At 36.9% G+C, this 20,725-nt stretch overlaps 1 protein-coding gene across 6 annotated transcripts in view; it reads right to left on the bottom strand.

The window, feature by feature from the left end:
* Positions 1 to 1,630: 1,630 nt before the first annotated feature.
* CYTIP (cytohesin 1 interacting protein) overlaps positions 1,631 to 20,725 on the bottom strand; it is a 73,098-nt gene continuing 54,003 nt past the window's right edge. For all 6 annotated transcript variants that reach the window (XM_029224686.1, XM_029224689.1, XM_029224682.1 and 3 more), the window contains 5 exons: positions 18,656 to 18,758; positions 18,349 to 18,442; positions 15,513 to 15,582; positions 7,461 to 7,527; positions 1,631 to 5,021 (listed from right to left, as the gene is read on the bottom strand). In XM_029224686.1, the coding sequence (XP_029080519.1) occupies positions 4,561 to 5,021; positions 7,461 to 7,527; positions 15,513 to 15,582; positions 18,349 to 18,442; positions 18,656 to 18,758 (795 nt within the window). In that variant the 3' untranslated portion in view covers positions 1,631 to 4,560. The remainder of the gene's footprint in view (positions 5,022 to 7,460; positions 7,528 to 15,512; positions 15,583 to 18,348; positions 18,443 to 18,655; positions 18,759 to 20,725) is intronic.

Below are 20,725 nucleotides of genomic sequence, written 5' to 3'. Positions count from 1 at the left end.
AATCGCAGTTGTTCATTTCTGGTATATAGGAAACCAGTTGACTTTTGTATAGTTATTTGTGTCCTGTGACTTTGCTATACTCACTTATTAGTTCCAGAATGTTTGTTGTTGTTGATTTGATGGGATTTTCCACATTGACAACCGTACCATCTGAAAACAAAGTCAGTTTCATGTCTTCCTTCCTAATTTGTATACTTTTTATTTCCTTTCCTTGTCTTAGTGAACTAAGTAGGACTTTCAGTACAGTGGTAAATAGAAGCGGTGAGAGGACATCTTTAGTTTGTAACTGATCTTAGAGAAAAGGCATCTAGTTTCTCACATTATGATATTAGCTGTAGCTTTTTTGTAGATATTCTTTATCAAGTTGTGAGACTTATCCTTTATTCCTAAGATATACATTTTTTATATTCTTTCAAACTGTTTTATTTTCTCAAGTTCTAATAATTCTGCTATTTGTGGAATCACCTGACATTTGCTCATGGTTGATCATTTCCTTTTGTGCTTTGTAGTTTTGATTATGAAAGCTTTGTTTTGTTTTTCTGTGGAATTCCTGTTGTCTGCTCACAAAGATGCACCCACATAGAAGTGATAAAGTCCAGCATGTCAATCACTGAATTCACTCAAATACACTCAGATTCCCTGAGCAGAATTTGGAAGCAAGTTACTGGTTCACTCTTTAATATTCTTTTAAAATCTTCTATCATTTCATGCACTTGGGGGACAAAGTTGGGTGGTCAATAATAGACCTGGATACAGTTTCCTACTCAGCTTATCGGCTAGTTATACAATCTTGGCCAGTTTCTTTAATTTCAAAAGTCGTTAATCTTAACCTTTCTCTCTATAAAAATTAAAAATGGTGACATTCACAATTTCTTTTTGCTCAATGAAGTTTAGAGAAGACTCAATATCTGAAGTTATCCATCTGTGAACTCCTTGAATAGTGTTGTGAATAGATTCTAAGGTAGCCCCTGATCCCCACCTCCTGATGTTCATGCCTTTGTGTAAGCCCTGCTTTGTGAGTGTGGGTGGTTCCTGTGAATTGTGTCTGACAAACAATATGCCACAATTGATAGGATGTCACTCCTGTGATTATGTTCTATTATATGGCAAAGGTGCCGAGATGTCAGTCTGGTTACGTTGCATTATTTAGGACTCTTGTCTTGCTTGCACTATCTCTTTCTCTCTGTTGCTGGGTTTTAATAAGCAAGCTGCAATGAAACCTACAGCCACAAGGAATGCTTCTGACAACAACCCGAGGGATTGTGGTAGGAAATCCTTCCCCAGTAAAGCCTGCGGATGAGAACTCAGTCCTGGGTGACACCGTGATTGCTGCTTTGTGAGACACTGAGGAGACCCAGGTAAGCTTTGCCCATACTCCTGACCCACACTTTGAGATAATAAATATGTTTTAAGCCTCTATGTTTGCAGTAATTTGTCAAACAACAACAGAAAGCTAATACAAGTGCAAAGCTTCAATTAAGTAGGTAAAGCCTCTTAAGAACCGCAAAGAGGTAGGTGTTAAGAGGTCACCCAGATTTTTTTTAATCTTCTTTTAAAACAACCATTTCATTTAAAGTAAGTAAGTAAAGTGAGAGCAGAAAGTTCTGACACTGAAGAATAGCATTCTTTATTTCAAAAAGGTATCAAATTTTTATTTTATTGCCCATAGTTCTGTAAGGAAATGGATATAAAGCACCAATAATTTTGTGATCTGAAGGATAGTATAGTTGTTAAGTATTATTTACTGTGCTTAGGTTGTATACATCCATAGATATTTATACTTTATGATTAGTCACACAAACTGTGTCCAAGTTTGATATTCAGTTCAAACTGGGATTTTTAATACTGTTTGTATCATGCAACTAAGATATAAAAGAATTGAAAAGTACAAAGTAATAAATAAAAGTTCATTTCAAAAAATATGGTTCCAACCTGTTTGACACGGTGGTGTTCCTTTTAGTCACATGACAGAGTAATTTCCAATAGGCTTGATTCAAATTTGGCTTATCAATCAATGCCATACTAGAAAAATACATTTTCATAACAAATTATCAATTAATAAGTTCACCAACGTTACATATTTGACAACTTTGGGGTTAAAAAAAACTCTTCATTTTTCTTTTCCCAGTAAATTACAGCAAAGTGAGTCCTGTGGTCATTGTGCACCAGAAAATTAGAGAAATGAAATCTTCTAAAGCCCCACTGAGGTCAGATTCAGTCTGAAAAGCTGTGCTTTGAGAAATTTACCCACATTTCCACTAAACAAGAGTCTTCATACAACTTGTGAACACACAAAACATGACATACGCTTACTTCCTGTACTTTGGTTAAAAAGTGCTTAACTTTTTTTCCTGAACATATCTAATTCTTGACTCTAACTCTGCTCATCACAGACTACAGCAAAACATGCCATGTGCTTCTTCCCTGTACCATTTTGGGTTTGATGTTTACTGTAAGAAAGTATTAAACTATATTTAACACTTAAAACCACAGAAAAGCAAATGACGTATTGTCTGCTTTTCCAGATGAACTGTGGTAGCTCTTGAAACATTGTTCACATTGTAGAAGCCTTTAAAGTCATCTTTCCTCAAATAAATGTGATATTTCTTTCCCCTTGACTTGGCGAAATAGGACTAACAGATAATGCTGCATTCATGTAAACAGATCTTTAACATAATTCTAGCCTACAATGAGAAATAAGCAGTATCAATTAAATCACAATTGATTTGCAAGCCCTTGTTGAAAATAAATGTATTGCTAACCATGCAGTTATTAATGTGCTTATATCTGAAAACTTGCTTGAGGAAGCGAGAAGGAAGAGTCACCCTAAATATATGTTTGTTTTCCTATTTACCAAATAGGAATTTTTTTTTTCCTATCTACAATATCCTTATTCATGCAATATCTACAATTGTGCATGTTAAATTTTCCTGGGATTGGGGCAGGAGGTAGTCCTGTGGTGATAACTACACAGACCCAGCAAAAGGGTAAGCAATATCTAGAGAGACTAAGCGGGTAGGCTAGAGCTGGGAAGAACTGGCTTCCAATATCAGCACTGCCACTGACCATGGGAACTTCTCCCAATACCTGCTTCCTTATCTGTATGCCTAACATCTCCCTACAGGGTTATTTCGAGGATGACATGGAAAGCATCTACAACCTATTATGCATTCAGTAAATGACAGACAAGACTGCTATTGTTCCTGTGAAAGCTCTGCTTTTCACATGAATGATTCTCAAGCAGAGCCCACTGGATACTTCTGAATTCAGAGACTTAATAGGAAGCAGATCTCAATTAGAAATCTTTTTCTATTTTATTATTTATTTCTTACCCTACAAGCTTCCTTACCTTCACCTCTTTTTTTTTTTCTCAAAATGACTCACTCTTTACTCAGTTTATTTAAGTGTTTAAGTGTATCAGTTGCGCTCAAAGTCAACTATCTCACACACACACACACACACACACACACACACACACACACACAGTTTAAAATCAGTAAGGACTATTTATTGCATTGTCCAGATGATCTACCCTAGAATATAGGTAATGAGCAGCTTTATCACCAGAACAGAGAAATCATGGACTTTAATGAGTATTGAATAAAAATATGATTGAAAGGCTAGAAGTGATGTGATACTAACATAACTAATAGACAAAAGAGCGCTGAGGCAATAACTATTTGGAATATATAACATAAAGTGAGGAGTAATGTGGAAAAAAACCTACAGGAGGAAAATACTTTTCCTGACTAATTTTTCAAATTTTAGACATTTGTTCAAAAAAATCACAAGGCTGTAGGATCTTGAGAGAGCTAGACTTGTCATCAATGTTTAGGCAGAACAAAAGTTGAATTAGGTAAGAATGACATCCTCATCCATTTTGTTTAGGCTACCAATAAAAAAGGACTTACTATAGTCTTCCTTAGCACCCATCTTAGGTAACATCTTTCCATGGATCTCATAAAGTTTAAACCCCCATATTAAATCTTATACTTCCTGATTTATTGTCATTGTGGATGTAAAAAAGGGCTGATGATCATCTTTGTTTATAATCTTTCATAGATTTGAACAGAAACATTCAAAATTGCCTACTAATAAGCCTCCCCAAAGGCTACCGAGCTTAAGCAAATATAAAGTTTTGTAACCTACCAATTAACCTACAGAAGGTATTCCAAATAATTATATTCTGTCACTTTCTTATTCATACTTGACTCCAAAAAGTTCTCAACGTTTTACGTGAATAATCTAGAAAATAAATTTTACTCTTGCCTTCACAGGCAGCATTAAAATGAGCAGGCACTTGTGTTAATATGTTATATTTTCTAATTTATTACTTAATTTTCCTACTGCCTGCTTGGAACTTGAGTTGTTCTGGTTAAAAAAATGATTGAAGGAGCAAACATAATGATACAAAAATTTAAATAAAGTTCACTCTTGCCATGAAATGGGATGTCAGTTTTGCAATCCATCTGCACTTTCCCACTAAGCTGGGTGGAGTTGGTCTAAATGAATCTGAAGACATTTATGAAATAAGCTAATACGAAAGGGCACTACAACCCATTAAAAGCGACTCTCTTCCTCTTCCACAGCGCGATGAAGGCCAGGGATGAATTTTAAGAGCTGTTTCCGGACACTTCCCCTTCTGCTTTTCCTGGGCAGAGTCCCAAACATGCTTGAGAAGTTGCCTTCCCACAAGGGAGACATGGACCCACTACTAGCAGAACTAATGCTCTGGTTCCTCCTTGAAGAACACCTCTTCAGAAAATCATCCCCATCCTTGAGGACAAAACACTCATCGTCTGTGCTTGTCTGCCGGCTGAAGGCTTCCCTGCTCGAGTCTTCAGACACACATGTCTGGTACCCATCCTCACTGTCTATCGTCATGGAGCTCAGGCAGCTCTTACAGCTGCTCTCACTGGATAAGCGACTCCGGTCCAGGAGAGCTGAACCCGGCAGGGGTCCAAACAAAGCTGATTCATCTATGTCCATATTTTCCAAACTTGGGCAGTTAGCTGCATCACCTAGAAAGCAGAAAACAAAGCCTACTGGGAAATGGATCTGAGCATCACTCCTTATAAGTAAATACACCAAATTTCTCTTTGAAGGGCACAAGAAAGAATAAGGGTAAATAATACTTTTCACTAAATTTTCACTTGCATGAATAAGTAACTGTTCATGAGACCATTCAATAAACCTTATAGTATGATTTTTCAAACTATTTGTTCATGAACTAGTTTCCAGGTAAAAGGGTTCTAGGGTGACAAAAATGGTAATGCTAGATTAAATCAATTGAAACAAGAGTCTTCATATGAGAACAATTCAACTCATCTAACAGTATGCCAGTGTGACTTCTGAATTTCCAAAAGAATCATTTCTTATATTGTAGTGACCATGCCACCTTTTATTAAAATTATCATAGAAATGGGCTCCAAAGAATATACTTGGGGAAATGCCTCTTATGGATTTTCTCTATCTTAGTTCCTCTGATTTTTAGTTACTATCTTTTTTTAATAATTGTAAAATTATTATAACATCACTTGAAGTGTATGGGAAACACAGATATAAAACCTGCCCCTGTAGGCTGATTATTAGAGAATTCAAAGATGTTTAAAACAGAAAGGATATCTTCCAGCCTCGATATGCCCAGTTGATTCTTAGAACACTTTAATACTTAAATGCTTTGAAACGGTAGTGTACCCAGAAAACACCCCTGTCCTAAAATAAGTAATAATTCATTTGAAGAAACTGAATGTTATCTGCTTAGCTGAATTTCTTCATCAACCTTTTATAACCTACATCTGGGCTCTCCAAACTCAAATTTTAATCTCACACCAACAGCCTGTTCATATCCCACTTGTTTCTGTACTATGTGAGTTGGTTAGTATGCTGCTAGAAGAAAGGAGATTATTTGTAATACTAGCATGAGAAAAACATCATTAGAAGATGACTTTGCTTCAGGAAAAGTAACAGAACCTTACACACTCAGAAATTGTTTTATTTTGTGCTGATAATCTCTAATTCTGCTCTCCTTTGTCCTTGGTTGACACTATAAAAAGAGACTGCTTATTTTTCCATTTGATCTGCAAGGTTGAGTAGGGCCAGCCCTGTGGTGACTAGTTATAATGCTTTCCTTTTTGTTAACAAAACCAATTTTATTTCATCTCCCAACAAGTTGATGAATTTCTTTTGATTGGCGAGCAGTTGGCTTGTAGAAACTCATGCCCTGGATATTTACTGTAAGTCCAGAAAAAGTAAGCTAAAGAACTCCTTCAATCTCTCAAAAAATATGTACAACAATGACCTATGAAAAGTCAAACTCCTTGATTCTGAACTAAGGATCGTGTCTATACAAGGCCACTTCCATAAAGCCATAGAACTGCCTACACTTACCAGACCAAACCCCATCTCCACTCCAGGATGCTCCGGAAGTAGAGGCAAAGATATCCCAAACACCCTCAAGTCTACAGAAATCCAGGAAGTGGCCAGAAATGTGTGCCTCTGTCTGGTTAGCAAACTTCAGATCGCCCCCCAACAAAGCCTGCTATAGGTTTTTAAGAATATTAATTTAGAAACACAGAAAAGAGAAGTAACTCATACATGTTTCATTTTTTGAAAAAAGGAGAACTTTGACACAAGCCCCTAAGCCATAAATTAGTGCCTAATTAAGAATTAAATGTATCCATCTTCTGTAAACAGATTATCACTTTTAACAAACAGATATTCTAAGGTTATAGAGACGTTAGCTCTGTGTTAGCTGAAGAAGATACAACCTATATTTCACACCCACACAGTTAGTGGTTTCAGTGAATTATTTGTATCTACAAGTTCATTCCTCAGGTTATACCAGTCACATGGCAAATGCCATGTCAACAAATTTTAAACTCAACCCTTCTTTTCAGAATGTACACAACAGCAAGAGCCATGCATTTACTGTTATAATGATCCTTCATATTTCTGTTTTGGATTTGAGGGCCATGAGGAAGGATTTCTCTGCATTACTGTAACTTACACAATTTGAGCAAATAATAGGAGCTCCACCCAAGAAGCATGTTACCATTCCCAGCTTCAAGAGTTTCTGAGAACTACCCTGCCCCTGAACCGCAGATGTTCTCAGGAATTTAATTCATCTGCTGAAGTAGTAGGAAAATCAGGCAATCATTCATATTACTCTTCTAAAATCCCCAGGTGCCTCTTGAGAGCGAGTGCACACATGCACCTGTGTCCATGTTTTCATGTGCATGTGTTCTGTGTATGGAGGAGGGGGTGTGATGATGACTTACCCCTCCTCCAAATACAGTGGTCACTCCAAAAGCCATGCCAAAGAAACACAGGCTACTATTCTCAATCCATGCTAGGCAATTTTTTTTCTTGTAATGATGATAATCTTAAAACAATTTAGAGGCAGAAATACTGAAAGAATGAAATGTAAGTGTGGTTTCTGAACAGGAAATCACATTTACCATGAAGCAGGCGCTGTTCCTGTAACTGCAGAGATCTGAACTCCACCCATTTTCTCTTCAAGGTTTGCTGAGAAAGAAGAAAAGTGCTAATTATTTGGAAACCCCAGTGAAGATAGCAATTTACTTCCAGGTGTTGAGATTTGTCATTAATTTTTTTTTCATTTCTTTCTATCACTAACAATCCCTCCCACTCATTTGAAAGATTCTTTTTCTGTATAAAAGCAGAATATTGGGAACACTAATTTCTCAAGAAATAATCTAGTATCACCAACAAGTTGAAACAATGATGTCATTTCAATAGGAACAACAGATAATAGAAACAATGATATTTATATTTTTTTATTTAAAAATATTAGAGAAACAGATTGCTTAGGTTTGTGTCCATTTACTAGCTGTTTCGGCAAGGCTTTTACACTCTAGGCTTCTTCCATTAGCAATATGAGAACAACGACAGCGCCTAAACCTGGGAATTGTCATGAGGATTAAATGCATTAGTAAATGTAAAATGGTTGGAACAGTGGGTACAGCTTAGTAAATGTTCAAAAAATACCATGATCATTTTGAATGGATACAGAAGACGTGGTATACGTACACAACGAAATATTACTCAGCCATAAAAAAAGAACGAAATAATGTCATTTGCGGCAACATGGATGGACCTAGAGATTATCATACTAAGTGAAGTACGTCAGACAGGAAAGATAAATACCATATGATGTCACTTATATGCGGAATCTGAAATATGATACAAATAAACTTATTTACAAAACAGAAACAGACTCACAGACATAGAAAACAAACTTATGGTTATCAAAGTGGGAACGGGAGGAGGGATAAATTATGAGTATGGGATTAAGAGATACACACGCTATACATAAGATAGTAAACAACAAGGATTTATTGTACAGCATAGGGAACTACATTCAGTGTCTTGTAATAACAAGTAATGGAAAAAAATCTGAAAAAAAATAGATGTATAACTGAATCACTTTGCTGTACACCTGAAACAAATACAATATTATAAATCAACTATACTTCAATTTAAAAAAAAAAACCCATCATTCTATAAGCCTGGGGCACTAAAATAGTCTTTTCTGCCTGGATATCTACTTATTTTCTATACCCAAAAGGGGAAGCTGACCAGTTCTAAAAGGCTTCCTTGGAGGGCTAAACTTAGAACACTGTAAGCACCCTGACTTCTTAACTGCTTCCTTCTTGGCTACACCGCACATGAGAGCAGTGGCCCAGGGAAGGACAAAACGGCTGCTGTAATGGTCACGACTGCACGTGGGGCCTGGCCTAGCCCACAGGCTGGAATCAAAAGTCAACCAAGCAGAAGGCATCTGACAAGGCAAAAAGGCTCCTTCTCCCTCCCCCTCTTTTCTCTTTACTCCACCCCTTCCTTTGCCATTTCAGGTCCCCACAGCAAGTCCAGCAGGTAAGCACAGCTCAGATTTGCCTGGGGACACTTATCCTGAAGGACAGCCAGCCTAGTTGGAAACAAGTGGTCCTTTGTACAAATCAATCTGGAAGGGGCAGATGAAGGCTAAAAAGGAAGAGGGGAAAAAAAGCACATTTGGAAGGGGAAGACTGAAGGAAAAGAAAATATTACAAGAATGTCATTAAGTGTTTAAGGGGGAACGTGGCTGGTTCCTCAGTTCAGGGATTGAACAATCACTGGGCAGGATTTTCCAAGCCTTGATAAGAGCAACATTTAGCAGCAATCATTATGATTGTCAATATAATATGCAATCAATGAGTCAAAGCCATAAAATACCCGGCTCAGTTAATTTCTTGTTCTTTCTGTACTATAATATAGTCTACCTGGCTATGAGACTGCTGGGCTACCTGAATTACAGCTCTTGTAAACCTGTGGTCATGTGAAGGTCAGAGTTAGGAAACCAGGAAGTACAGAACTAGCAGGGATCTGGCATATATACCAAGCCCTTTTTTCTTTCTTAAAGAGGTTTATCTCTTGCAAGAGAATAGAGTCTAGTTGGGGAGCATAAGGATAGACTGATGCTCAAAACTAATTATAGGGAGAAGAGGAAGTTGTATTTCTGCACTTACTATGCAGAAATACAAAGTTAGAGCTTGCCAAACAGTTTCTGTGAAAGTCAAGGTTTTTAAATGTCAAATCTGTTGATTTGTCCCAGTCATCTAAGTATGTCGTCACTTAAACCAAGAAAATACCAATGCAAAGAGCAGATGTGTCAAAGTGACTAAGAGTTTTTAGTCTATATTGAAGCTTCCTTATTTTCCTCAGAGTCAGCCTATTATTAATATCACAGTAGTGTATTTGGACAAATCTAACCTCTCACTGTTAGAAGAAAATTAAAGTACATGTGAGACGTAACCCTACTGGATCACGTCACCTCGCTGTGCCTAGCTCAGCGCCTGGTACATAGCAGATGCTCAGTAAATATTGGCTAAATGAATAAATGAAAGGATGGCTTCCTGGAACAACACTCAGCTATCACAGACTGGATATTTTGGTCGAACATATCTCCAACGTTTTCATTCTACATGAGACATATAGCTAAACATTTTCATGGCACTTTACTACTTTTATAGCGCTTTCATGGATAATATGCTGTTTAATTTTTCTAACTGTCCTAAAAAGTTCCAGATTAGAAAATAAAGGTTTAATGTAGCAAAATATTTCCCAAGGGCTACAAACGCAGTAAATATCAGAGCTGGATTAAAAAGTAGGTCCCTCAGCCCACTAGATGTACTGTTTTCATGTTAAACATTTGAGTCACAGGCCATGAGAAAGGGAATCCCTGAAAACACAGCTCAGAAGGCACCATTGTTTCTAAAGAAGAGGTTATGGCCCCACAAAGAGTCTCTGAGGGACACAATGCACACGTAGGATGCACAAACTAAATGTCATTGTGTGAAGGGGAAGCCAACCTGACTCTGGTTAATAGGTCAGACCCAGACATTTCTGACTCAAGAGATGAGCTGGAAATCTCATAATTTCAAGATTAGAAAAGGAACAGAAATGAAAGAAAGTGAGCAGAAATGAACCCGAAAGTCTTCTGGATCTGGAGAAAAAGAAAGAGGTCACAAGGAAATTGGACCCTATGGCGATAGTTTAAATGCAATTATGTGAGGCAGAGACAAAGACAAGTTTCCTGCTTGAGAGAAGAACCTTGGCTGAAGCTCCACCATTGTGAAAAGGAGCTGAGCAAAGCTGTTGAGGGCGACTAAAGCTCATGGAGAGCATGGACCCAGAGAAGCAGGAGCACATAAACGTAGCCTCATGACCTGAACTGAGCAGCACACTGGCCCTCCAGGGAAGGCATCCAAGCTGCCAGACCTGGCTTTAGGCCGGAAGCCTTGAAGTGCAGAGCAGAGGCCACTGCCCAACTCTCACACTGAGTGGAAGGGAGAGGCCCAGGGAAATGGGCAATCCAGACTCTGGAGCTCCACAGAAGTTTAATGATAAGAAAGACAACAAAACTGATAATCAGTACATGGACTCTCTACAACAAAATAAAAATAGAAAAGTGTTCAAAGACTTTAAAATAAGAATATTTACAATCCTCTGAGAGAGAAATGTGATGTTCCTAAGAATAAGAAATTTGAAACAAAGGAAGGACAGATAGACACGAAAAAGAACTATTTGAAAATAAAAAATTAACTTTCAAAACTCAAGAGAAAAAACACATTCTACACAGAACACAGACAACATTACTGAAGATATTACTAAAGAATTCAAAAATAACATAACAGTGAAAAGAACTGCAAAAAAGAATATAGATATAGTAGATGTAGACACACATGTATGTATAACTCAGTCACTTCGCTGTACACCTGAAATGAACACAGTATTGTAAATTGACTATACTTCAATAAAAGATAACATAACAAAAGAGATAAAGTGATACAAAATCTGAAGTGGTTAGGAAGCATGGAAAGTAAATCAAAAGAGTCTGAAATATGTCTAACAGAAATTTCAGAAGATAATCCAGGGAATGATGAGGAAGGTGTATTCAAAAAGGCCAAGCTGATAATTATCCAAAACTGAAGAAAGTCAGAAGTCTTTAGACTGGAAGGACACTGCAAGTTCCAAGCAGTATAAATTTAGAAATGAATCCAGACCTAATCACCTTGTGGTGAAACTGTAAATCAGGAAAGACAAAAGAACATCTTAAAAGCAACCAGCAAAAGATGAAAAATTGCCCAAAATTGAAATACTGGGTTTTGAAAGGAGCTTAAAAATGGGAAATCCTCTAGAGAGAATTACCAAGAAAAAAAAAAATAGAAAGAAGGCATAAAAAGTAGTACAAATGAAAATGGGGACACAACCACAGCTGTGATAGAAAAGAAAAAGATGAGAACAGAATGTTTATTATCAACTTCATGCAATAAATTTGAAAATTTTAAAACTTTATTAACAAAAACATCATTCAATAAACCTGGCTCAAACAAACAAACAAAAATAGAAAGCCTGAGCAGTCTTATGGCTAATAAAGAAACTGAAACAGAGTTTAGAAGTATTCACATCAAAAAGAAACACAAGCCCAGATGATTCAGATAGCGTTACAAGAATTCTACCAGAGGACAAAAAGGGGAAGAGACTCCTCACCTCATGCTAAGAGTCCAGTAAATTTGATACCAAAACTAAAAAAGATAGTCTGAGAAAAGAAAATTACAAGCCATTCTACCTGTAAGATGAAGTTACCCTCAACAGTGCTAAAGAAAATGTTATCAAATCAAATCTACAAGTATATTAAAAAGATGATAAATTATGACCAGGTTGGATTTATTACAGAAATGCAAGGGTGGTTTTACATTAGAAAATGTTTAAATGTTATTCACCAAATTGACAGATTTTTAAAGATAAATAAATGAGACCACCTCAACACTTATAGAAAAAAAGTATTTGATACAATTTAATACACGAGCACTGTAAAAACTATCAGAAAACTTGGTGTAGAAGGGAACGTCCTTAACCTGAAAAGTATAACCCTAGAGACAGGAAAGAATCAAAAGAATTCCCTTTAAGGTCAAAAGCAAAGCAAGGATGCCTACTATTTTAGCTTCTATCCATCATTGTATTATAGGCCTTAACCAGTGTAGCAAAATCAGAAAAAGAGCTAAATATCATTCTCAGCAGGTAGTTATTATCTTCATGAGAAACTCAAAATAATCTTTAATTTATTAGAAATTATATAGTTTAGCAGGGTGTTTGAATATAACAGCACAGAAAAATTGATTTCACACATCTACACATTAATCTCAATCAAAACATTATTTTTAATAAAGAAACTATAATAAGAACAAAAATCATTTTACAAAGGAATAAATCTAATAAAAGCTGCATAGGATCTATCTGCATAAAATTACAGGAATTTATGGAAAGAAAATAATTAAAAATTATTTACTGAGATAGTCTGTCAGTAAGATAACTCAATACCATATGGATGTCAAGTCTCCTCAAATTGATCTATCTATATAAAGCTGTATTATCTATCAAAGCTCCAACATACATTCATAGAACTTAACAATCTGATTCTAAAATGTATACAGACAATCAAAGGGCCAAGAATAACCTGGAAAGCTTGCCCAATCAGACATCAATATTAATTACAAAGGTACAATAGCTGAGTTTGAAATAAACAAATTGATCAATGGATCAGAATTGGAAGCCTGTAAGGTCCATTCATATCTGGAACTAGCTTAAAAATAGAGGTTTTACTGCAGGTCCGTTGGGGAAAAAGAAGGACTGTATAAGATAAATGGTACTGGGAGAACTGAGTACTCAAATAGAAAAAAATAAAACAAAATTGGAATCCTATCTCATACTACATACAAAAATTAATTCTGAATAAATTAAAGACCTGGATATTAAAAAGCTTTAAAACTTTTAGAAGAAAATATAGAAAATGCAGAATACCTTACAAAGGATAAACAATTAGGAGCTCCCTCATAAACAAAATATCAAAGGAACAAAGCGTTCAAAGTGCTAAGGAGACAAAACACCAACTTAGAATAATTCAATTACCTGTAAAACTCTCTATAGTAGCAATGAAATAGATATTTTTCAATAAAGACCCACCTACCCTCACTGAAGGAGTATAATACTACAGCAAGAAGGAAAGTAAACCCGGAGGTAAAGAACAGAATACAAGAAACAAGGGCAAGGCTGACAGTTCACAGGTTGGTATACTTGCTTACCAGTTGTTAAGAAAAAAAGCCTGTCTTTTTCATTTTAAAAATGGATAGAATTTTCTCAAGTAAGCAATAATAAGGAAGATGGAGCCTTAAATGGACATTTAAACATGTTAAGGTCCTCATGATGTTCTGGGAGAGGATGGAGATGTTGAAAATTTTCTAGGTTAGAAAAATAATAAAGTATGTATATTAAAAGTTCAAGAGAAAATGTTTGAAGAACAGAAAATGCTTAGAAGCATGCAAATATGTGTTGTGCAAGAGAGTTCTTTATTCCATGAAACATAAACCTATTTTTCACTTATGTTTTAAATAACATTACTAGTTTACATTCTACATTTCTTTCCTTTTTTTTTTTACAAAAGCCTGAAAAAGCCAGTTTTACTTTTTTGAATATGAGGTTCACTAAGACTCTCTCTTTTGCAGAAACAAATTAACTTTCGACAGTTTAAAAAACCTAAATATAATATGAAGAACTATTTACTCCTTACAAAAATTTAATGATAAAATGTTAGAGGCACCCCTTTTAACATGAAGAAGATGACTCACTATTTATAACATCCTGAGGGTCCTAGCCAATACTGTAAGAGAAGAAAAAATAAACTAGTTGAATACTTGGGAGTAAAGGGGCAAAACTTTCATTATTTGCAGATGATACTATGTTTATATAAAAAAATCCAAGGGAATCTACAAACATATTACTAGAATAAAGGGAGTTCAGCAAGACTCCTGGATTTAAAACTTTACACAAAAATCAATAGCAATAAGCAGTTGAAAATGTAAAAGACCACATTAATTATAGCAAAAAAATTAGAAGGTATATAGGAATAAATATAATCAAAGATATATAAAAATGTATGAAGAAATTACAAAATGTTTTTGAAGTACATAAAAGACCTGAATGGAAAGAGGGATCCTGTGTTTGAAGTAAGGAAAGCAAAAACCATAATAACGTCGATTGATATCATTTATTCTATAAATACGATTCAATTACTATCACAGTCTGAAGAGGACTTTTTTCCGATGAATTTTATAAATTGATTCAAAAGATCACAGGGGTAAGCAAAATGACAAGAATATAAAACCAATGTTGACAAAGAAGAAAACAGGTCTTGTTGATGAATTAAATGTGGTAGAAGGGAGGAATAAAAGATAAAGTAGGAATATACTAACTCTGCCCTCCTGAGCTCAATAACTGAGCGCATCCTGAGATGCACATGAGCGAGGGCCTAGACTTCATGGTCTGCCAGAACCTCACCAGTCTAGGAAACTGAGATTTTTAAGACCCTCAAATAGCCTAGAGAATTTTCACTGAACATCCTGCATTGTACACTATCTCCTGTAAACTTTAATTTCCTCTTCAAAGTTGACATTGTATTTGCCAGTGAAAGTAGATACAAGGACAGCCACAGGAGTAGAGGGAGATGATTTTTGTAGTAAGAATGAGGCAAAACGAAAGGACGCAGAGGAGGACAACAGAAAAACAAAAATCCCAGGCCCTCCTGCACACATATATAGCACTTGGGAAAATGACAAAAAGACAGCTTCTACTTCTTTGGTTTTTTCCAAACAAAATGTAAATTGAAAGAGATCACAGGTGCATTAATGAAAAGTTCTTCAGGTGATGTGCCTTCCTGTTGCCTTTCTGAGCCTCATAGACATGCAGAAGAAGGAAGGAAGAAAGTGATTTGCCCTGGTTTGTGGAATTTAATATTCCTGCAAAGGTAATTGTATGGCTCTTGATAATTCAGCAGTTTAGTCTCATCACGACATTTCATCTTCAAGGGCTATCTCAATTCTTCAAATAGATCTTTATTCTACCACTCACATTCAAGGATGAAAAATGTGTCTCACTGTATTAAATTAAATTACCTTTAAAACTTGCAGCTTTGCCTCAAGCTCTGTTCTTTTGAGAATCATTGTTCCATTAAGAGTCTCTATCCTGTTTTAAGAAAAAAAAGGAGGGGCAGGGGAATAGCATGAGTGATTCTTTCAAACAAGTAACATCCTTATGGAGTACTACACTTTGAGCACAGGCTATCCTTAAAAGGTAACGTAAATGTTACCATTCTCACGGCACTTCAAGTATCTGGATGTAAGCCAAACCTTCTGACAACATTCTAAGAAAGAATATGGAAAATAAATACTCTCTTTGAGAGGGTGACTGAAAGAGAAGACTCTGGTTTATTTGTAAACTGTAGCTCATTTTATAGAAGCCCCTATATGGCAATGACGGTTGTTCTCTGCTAGAACCTATTCTTGTGTGGTCTGGGTGAATCACCTCCTTCATTTGGTGAATATGTATTGGGCATCTACTATGTGCCAGACTCTAGACATCGTGCTAAAAGTGAGGGATACAGCAATGAAAACAGGCACTAGGGACTTTCAAACAATGGAGTCAAGAAGCTATTTCTTGAAACAAGCGGAAATCCTTTCTTCCCTAAGATTCTAGGAAATCTTACCTCTGTAAATTGCCTTAATTTTGGAACTAGAACAAATAGAACCAGAACTACTGTGAGATAATAACGTTCATATGACTCTCATCTCAAAACCTTTTAAGTGTACAAACTTTAATCTTAGAATTATCCATCTAATGGTGTTCTTTCTCCCTATACCAAATGCCCTTCTAAAAATAAAAAGACTTGCTCTATCCTGAGTGATTTGATTTGTTTTGTGGGCTCAAGTTAGATGCCATCAATCTGCATAAGATAAATATGATATGTGAGTTATACAACTAAGCATTTTAAAATATTGGTTCAAATTCATTTTGATAAATAAGCTATAACTCTATAAAGATGCAAGAAAATTTTCAAGACATGGTAAAATAATAGTATTAAATGCAGAGACCAGTTTCCCTCTATTTCCAACAGCATTATACCCAAGATAATGAGATGATAGCAAGAGAACACGTTGTCCGCTTTCTCATTAGCGGGTCTTGACTCTGGGCGATAGTGACAATCCCTACGAATCTATTTGGCACTTTAATGTTGACCTGACCTGCCCAAGCAATAGATGTCTGTGGGCAGAACTGCAGCCATAGATTGGCCGCTCTCTTCAGTATTTGTACAAAGAGTCTCTCATCTTCCTTATCTCTGGATTTCCAATTGTCTCCACCCAATACTCTTTAATTATCCACCTGAGGTCTGCCCACTTTACCCATCTGGAATATAGGTTTCTGTTTCTAATCACCAGCATGTTCTCCTGGACTCTATGTGATTCCTACCTTATAGACTCAAGTTTCTCTGGAGCTCAAGTGGCCCCAAGCTTTACCCTGAACTCATAGGATTCACAGAGTTGGACTCAGTCCTCTACCATCACCAGTCATCTTTCAAAACTACTCTCACACAAACCCCAAAGAAATATTCTTTGAAGTTTTAGACTAGAATCACTAAAGAGTGTCCAGCAGATTTTTTATTGGCAGCTTACAAGGAGCAGCTGTGGTGTAGCTGGAGAATAGAGCCTGGCATCCAGAGCAGATGGTCAAATCCCAGCCCTGGCATTTACTAGATGGTTGGTCTTAACTAAACCTCATTTCAGCCTGAGTCACTTCGTTTATAAATAGAAATATAACTAACTTCCGTGAAGAATAAATGAGATGATCAGAATAAATTCTAAAACTATTAAGCCTGGCTGGTGAGGCCCATACTCTGCTCCCTGGAGAACTCTCTGTCTTCATTTCTTACTATATTCTTCCTAATTCACCAACCACCAATTACACTGGCTTCCTCTCTATCCCTTGAATATGCCAAGCCCACTTTGAGAACTCAGAGACCTCTCCCTTTATCTGAAATGTTCTCACCAGGAGTTCATCTAACCATCCCTTCTCTTCATTTCGCTCTCAGCTCAAAGCTCACCTTCTCAGAAAGGACCACTTTAAACACTTAAGCTAAAATAGCAGCCCTCTCACTCAATGTGCTATCCCATTTCTTGTTTTACCTTCTTTATAGCAGTTATCAATAACTGAAATATCAAAATTACTTACTGTTGCAGGCTCTTCTTACCTATCTCCTTCCACAATAAAGCAATAGAAGAGTCTTTATCTCTCCTGAGCCTATCACAGAGCTGGAAACATAGTATTTGCTCAATAAATATCGTTTTAGTGAATGGGTGAATTCCATCTTTCAACTAATTACTAAGGTCTTATTAGTTACTAAGGGTGGAAATGTCAGTTGAATCTCTAACTGGGGAAACAAATGTCCCAATAGTAAGTTGGGAATAGTAGCAGATGTGAGTGTGTTGCACGGCATGAGGGCCGAGCAGACTGTTCTTTCAAACAGAACACTAGGAGAGAAAAACAATTGGCTGGTGGTAGAAGAGGAAAAAACTCAGTCCTTCTGACCTTTCATTTGTTCTAACCACAGGATTATATCAGCCATGGAAATTGGACCCATTCCTCTCTGTCCAAAGAGAATGTGTGCCAGTTTAATTGAATTTGAATTAAAAATAAAATTTAAAAAATGCTATCCCGCCCACTCAGATGTTTGGACTATTGATGTCCTCTGACTTCAGATGCTGACAACATGTTCAAGTTTGAGGAAACCTTGAGAAACAAAAGGAACTGATAAAAACGTCTGTACCCAATCCCCAAGCTATGGTGCACTGCCTCCCTTCTTGTGATCCTGAACAAAAAGCCTATTCATTCACTCAACAGGCATTATGAGACACCGTAACATTTTTGAAGCCCCACGGGAAGCAGCCAGATAGTTACATTAGCAGGTTTCCTGATGATCTGATCAGGTCAACAACTTGTTTGTGGGTAAAACCTTCTGTGCTCACACCATTGATATTTGCAAGGACATCACCTGGGAGATGCCAAGAAAAATGAGTGTTAAAACGGTTGGTTAAATAATCTTTCCTGACCCACGAATGAAATAAAACAAGCAAGACCCAAACCTTGGCAACATAAAGGAGTTAAGGAAATTCAAAGCAACAATCATGTCCTGACCTTCACTATCAAAAAAGTTATTTTTCTTGCTATTTAAATAATTCCTAACATGAGCATAGTTCTAACTTACCAGCTTGCAGGCCAGCGCAGTGTGCTGGGCTGTCCTCCTGGATTTTGCAGATCAGGGTGCACATCTCTGAGGAGCAGGTGTTCTGGTTTTGGAGCCTGTAAGTCTGTAAAATTAAAGGGATACATAATTACCAATACCAAATATAAAATAGATTACCATTACCAAAAAGCTCAAAATCTATTTGTTAAAAAAATATTAAGTGGTATCAGTTACCTTAAGCAGCATAATAGATAAGTGCAAAGAACAATTTGGGAAGCTTTTCTGAATATAAACTAAATCTAAGTACCAATCTTACACTTCTCCCACACAATCTGTAGCTGACTCCATTCATAAAAAATACATCTGGCTTAGGGAAGAAAGTAGGATAAGACTGGCTTAAGACTTTAAGACTTCCAAGCCTAAGAGACCACCTGATGCTATCATTATTGCATATTTAACAAGAAAAATTTGGTTTCTCTTTTCCCAATGGGCTAAAACAATAATGGCCAAGAGCAGAGAGAAAAATCTCTATGTGGTTCTCCCGAGCTAAAGTACTTATTACAGGAGCGTATGAAACAGTACATATCCAGCAAGGGGGATATGCCAACAATAATTATTTTAAATCAGAGTTCTGCAAATAATGACAACCTGCCCTGCATTCATTCAAAAGCACTATGATTGACTCAATTACCTTCATTCCTGAGCGCTCGGTGGTACATCTGCCCTAAATACTCATTCATTAGCCACTCGATTAAATTAGAAAAAGTTATGCTTCGCCTCTGGCCTCAATTTGGCAAAAGCAGCTTGGTTTTGTTTTTGTTTTTGTTTTCGATTTGTACCAAGAACACAGCACAAGTGTTTGGTGAACAGAGTGGCCCAAGGACCTATATTTTTCTTTTTCACATATTTAAGTTATGAGGTCTTGCTGCATTTAGAATCAAAATCAGCATTCTGAGTTGAGTAAGTCTTCTAAACATCGGTTTCCTAAAATTAAACCACATTCCAGCACTGCTTCCCTGTGGAAAAATGAATGTCCGCTGTTCATTCCTTTTGATTTTACAGACCGACAGGCTCCAGAACCAGCAGAACCAGAAGTCAGTCAAACTTCTAGAAACTTGACTTTGTTAACCTAAGAGATTTCTATGTACTCTGCAAGGCATTTAGAATCCCCGTATCTTAAAGATAGAGGGGACTTTCAGAGATCGTGTAATCTACTTTCCATCTATGCCAGAGATCCCTTTAACAGCTTTTCTGCCAGGGAGTCTTCTTGCCACAGCCCGGGCCCTTCCAGAGATGGAAGGGTGGTCTGGTTCATGGAGGACATGAACCAAAGCTATAACAGGCCCTCCTCTGGGAAACCACTGTTGTAATGATTCTCATTAGCAGTGAGAATCTACCCTCCATGTCCAGGGAGCAAGGTGAGTACAGTGAAGGGGAAACATGTTAATTGATGTAGCCTGCACCTGTGTATATGTTTGCAACAGGTATAAAATTTGTGGCTTAGAGAAGGAAAGGCAGAGGTCCCCAAGTTTTGGAAAGAAATTATTAGTTGGATATTTCTCTCTTTTATCCAGTCTTCTGGCTCAATCATTTCCTAGAGACACAAAAGTACATTGCCTTTCTCATGCCTGATAGCCTTCATTCTAACAGTTGTCGTTTGCTGATCTTCTACTGGAACCAGGCACATTACTAAGTACTTTATGTGTTAGTTCATTTGAAGTGCCTAAGAACCCACTAAGGTAGCACTGAAAGAATATGAACTCAGGTGTACATGAATCTAAGGTCTATCTTCCTGCCAAATTACTACATTACTCTCTGTAGCAGCAAAAAACTAGCACCCATGGAAACCAGAGGAGGTGGACTTGTTCTCTCCCAGCATGCCCTGCACCTGGTAGACCAGGGCCCAAATACGTGTTAATGATGGGGGCACAATAAGGGTACGTGAGGTTCTATCTGGTCTTCAAAATGTTCCCAGAGCATGTCCCCTATTTGATGACTACTACAAATCTTATGAGTACTAGAGAATAGGTTATGGTGTAGAGCTGGTAATGGAAAGCATACACCGTAAGGGAATTTGCAGAGGAGTGGATC

The sequence above is a fragment of the Monodon monoceros genome, unplaced genomic scaffold (assembly GCF_005190385.1).
Source record: "Monodon monoceros isolate NGI ecotype Baffin Bay Population unplaced genomic scaffold, NGI_Narwhal_1 Super_Scaffold_16, whole genome shotgun sequence".
Taxonomy (NCBI): domain Eukaryota; kingdom Metazoa; phylum Chordata; class Mammalia; order Artiodactyla; family Monodontidae; genus Monodon; species Monodon monoceros.
This window is presented reverse-complemented; position numbering and strand designations above follow the sequence as displayed.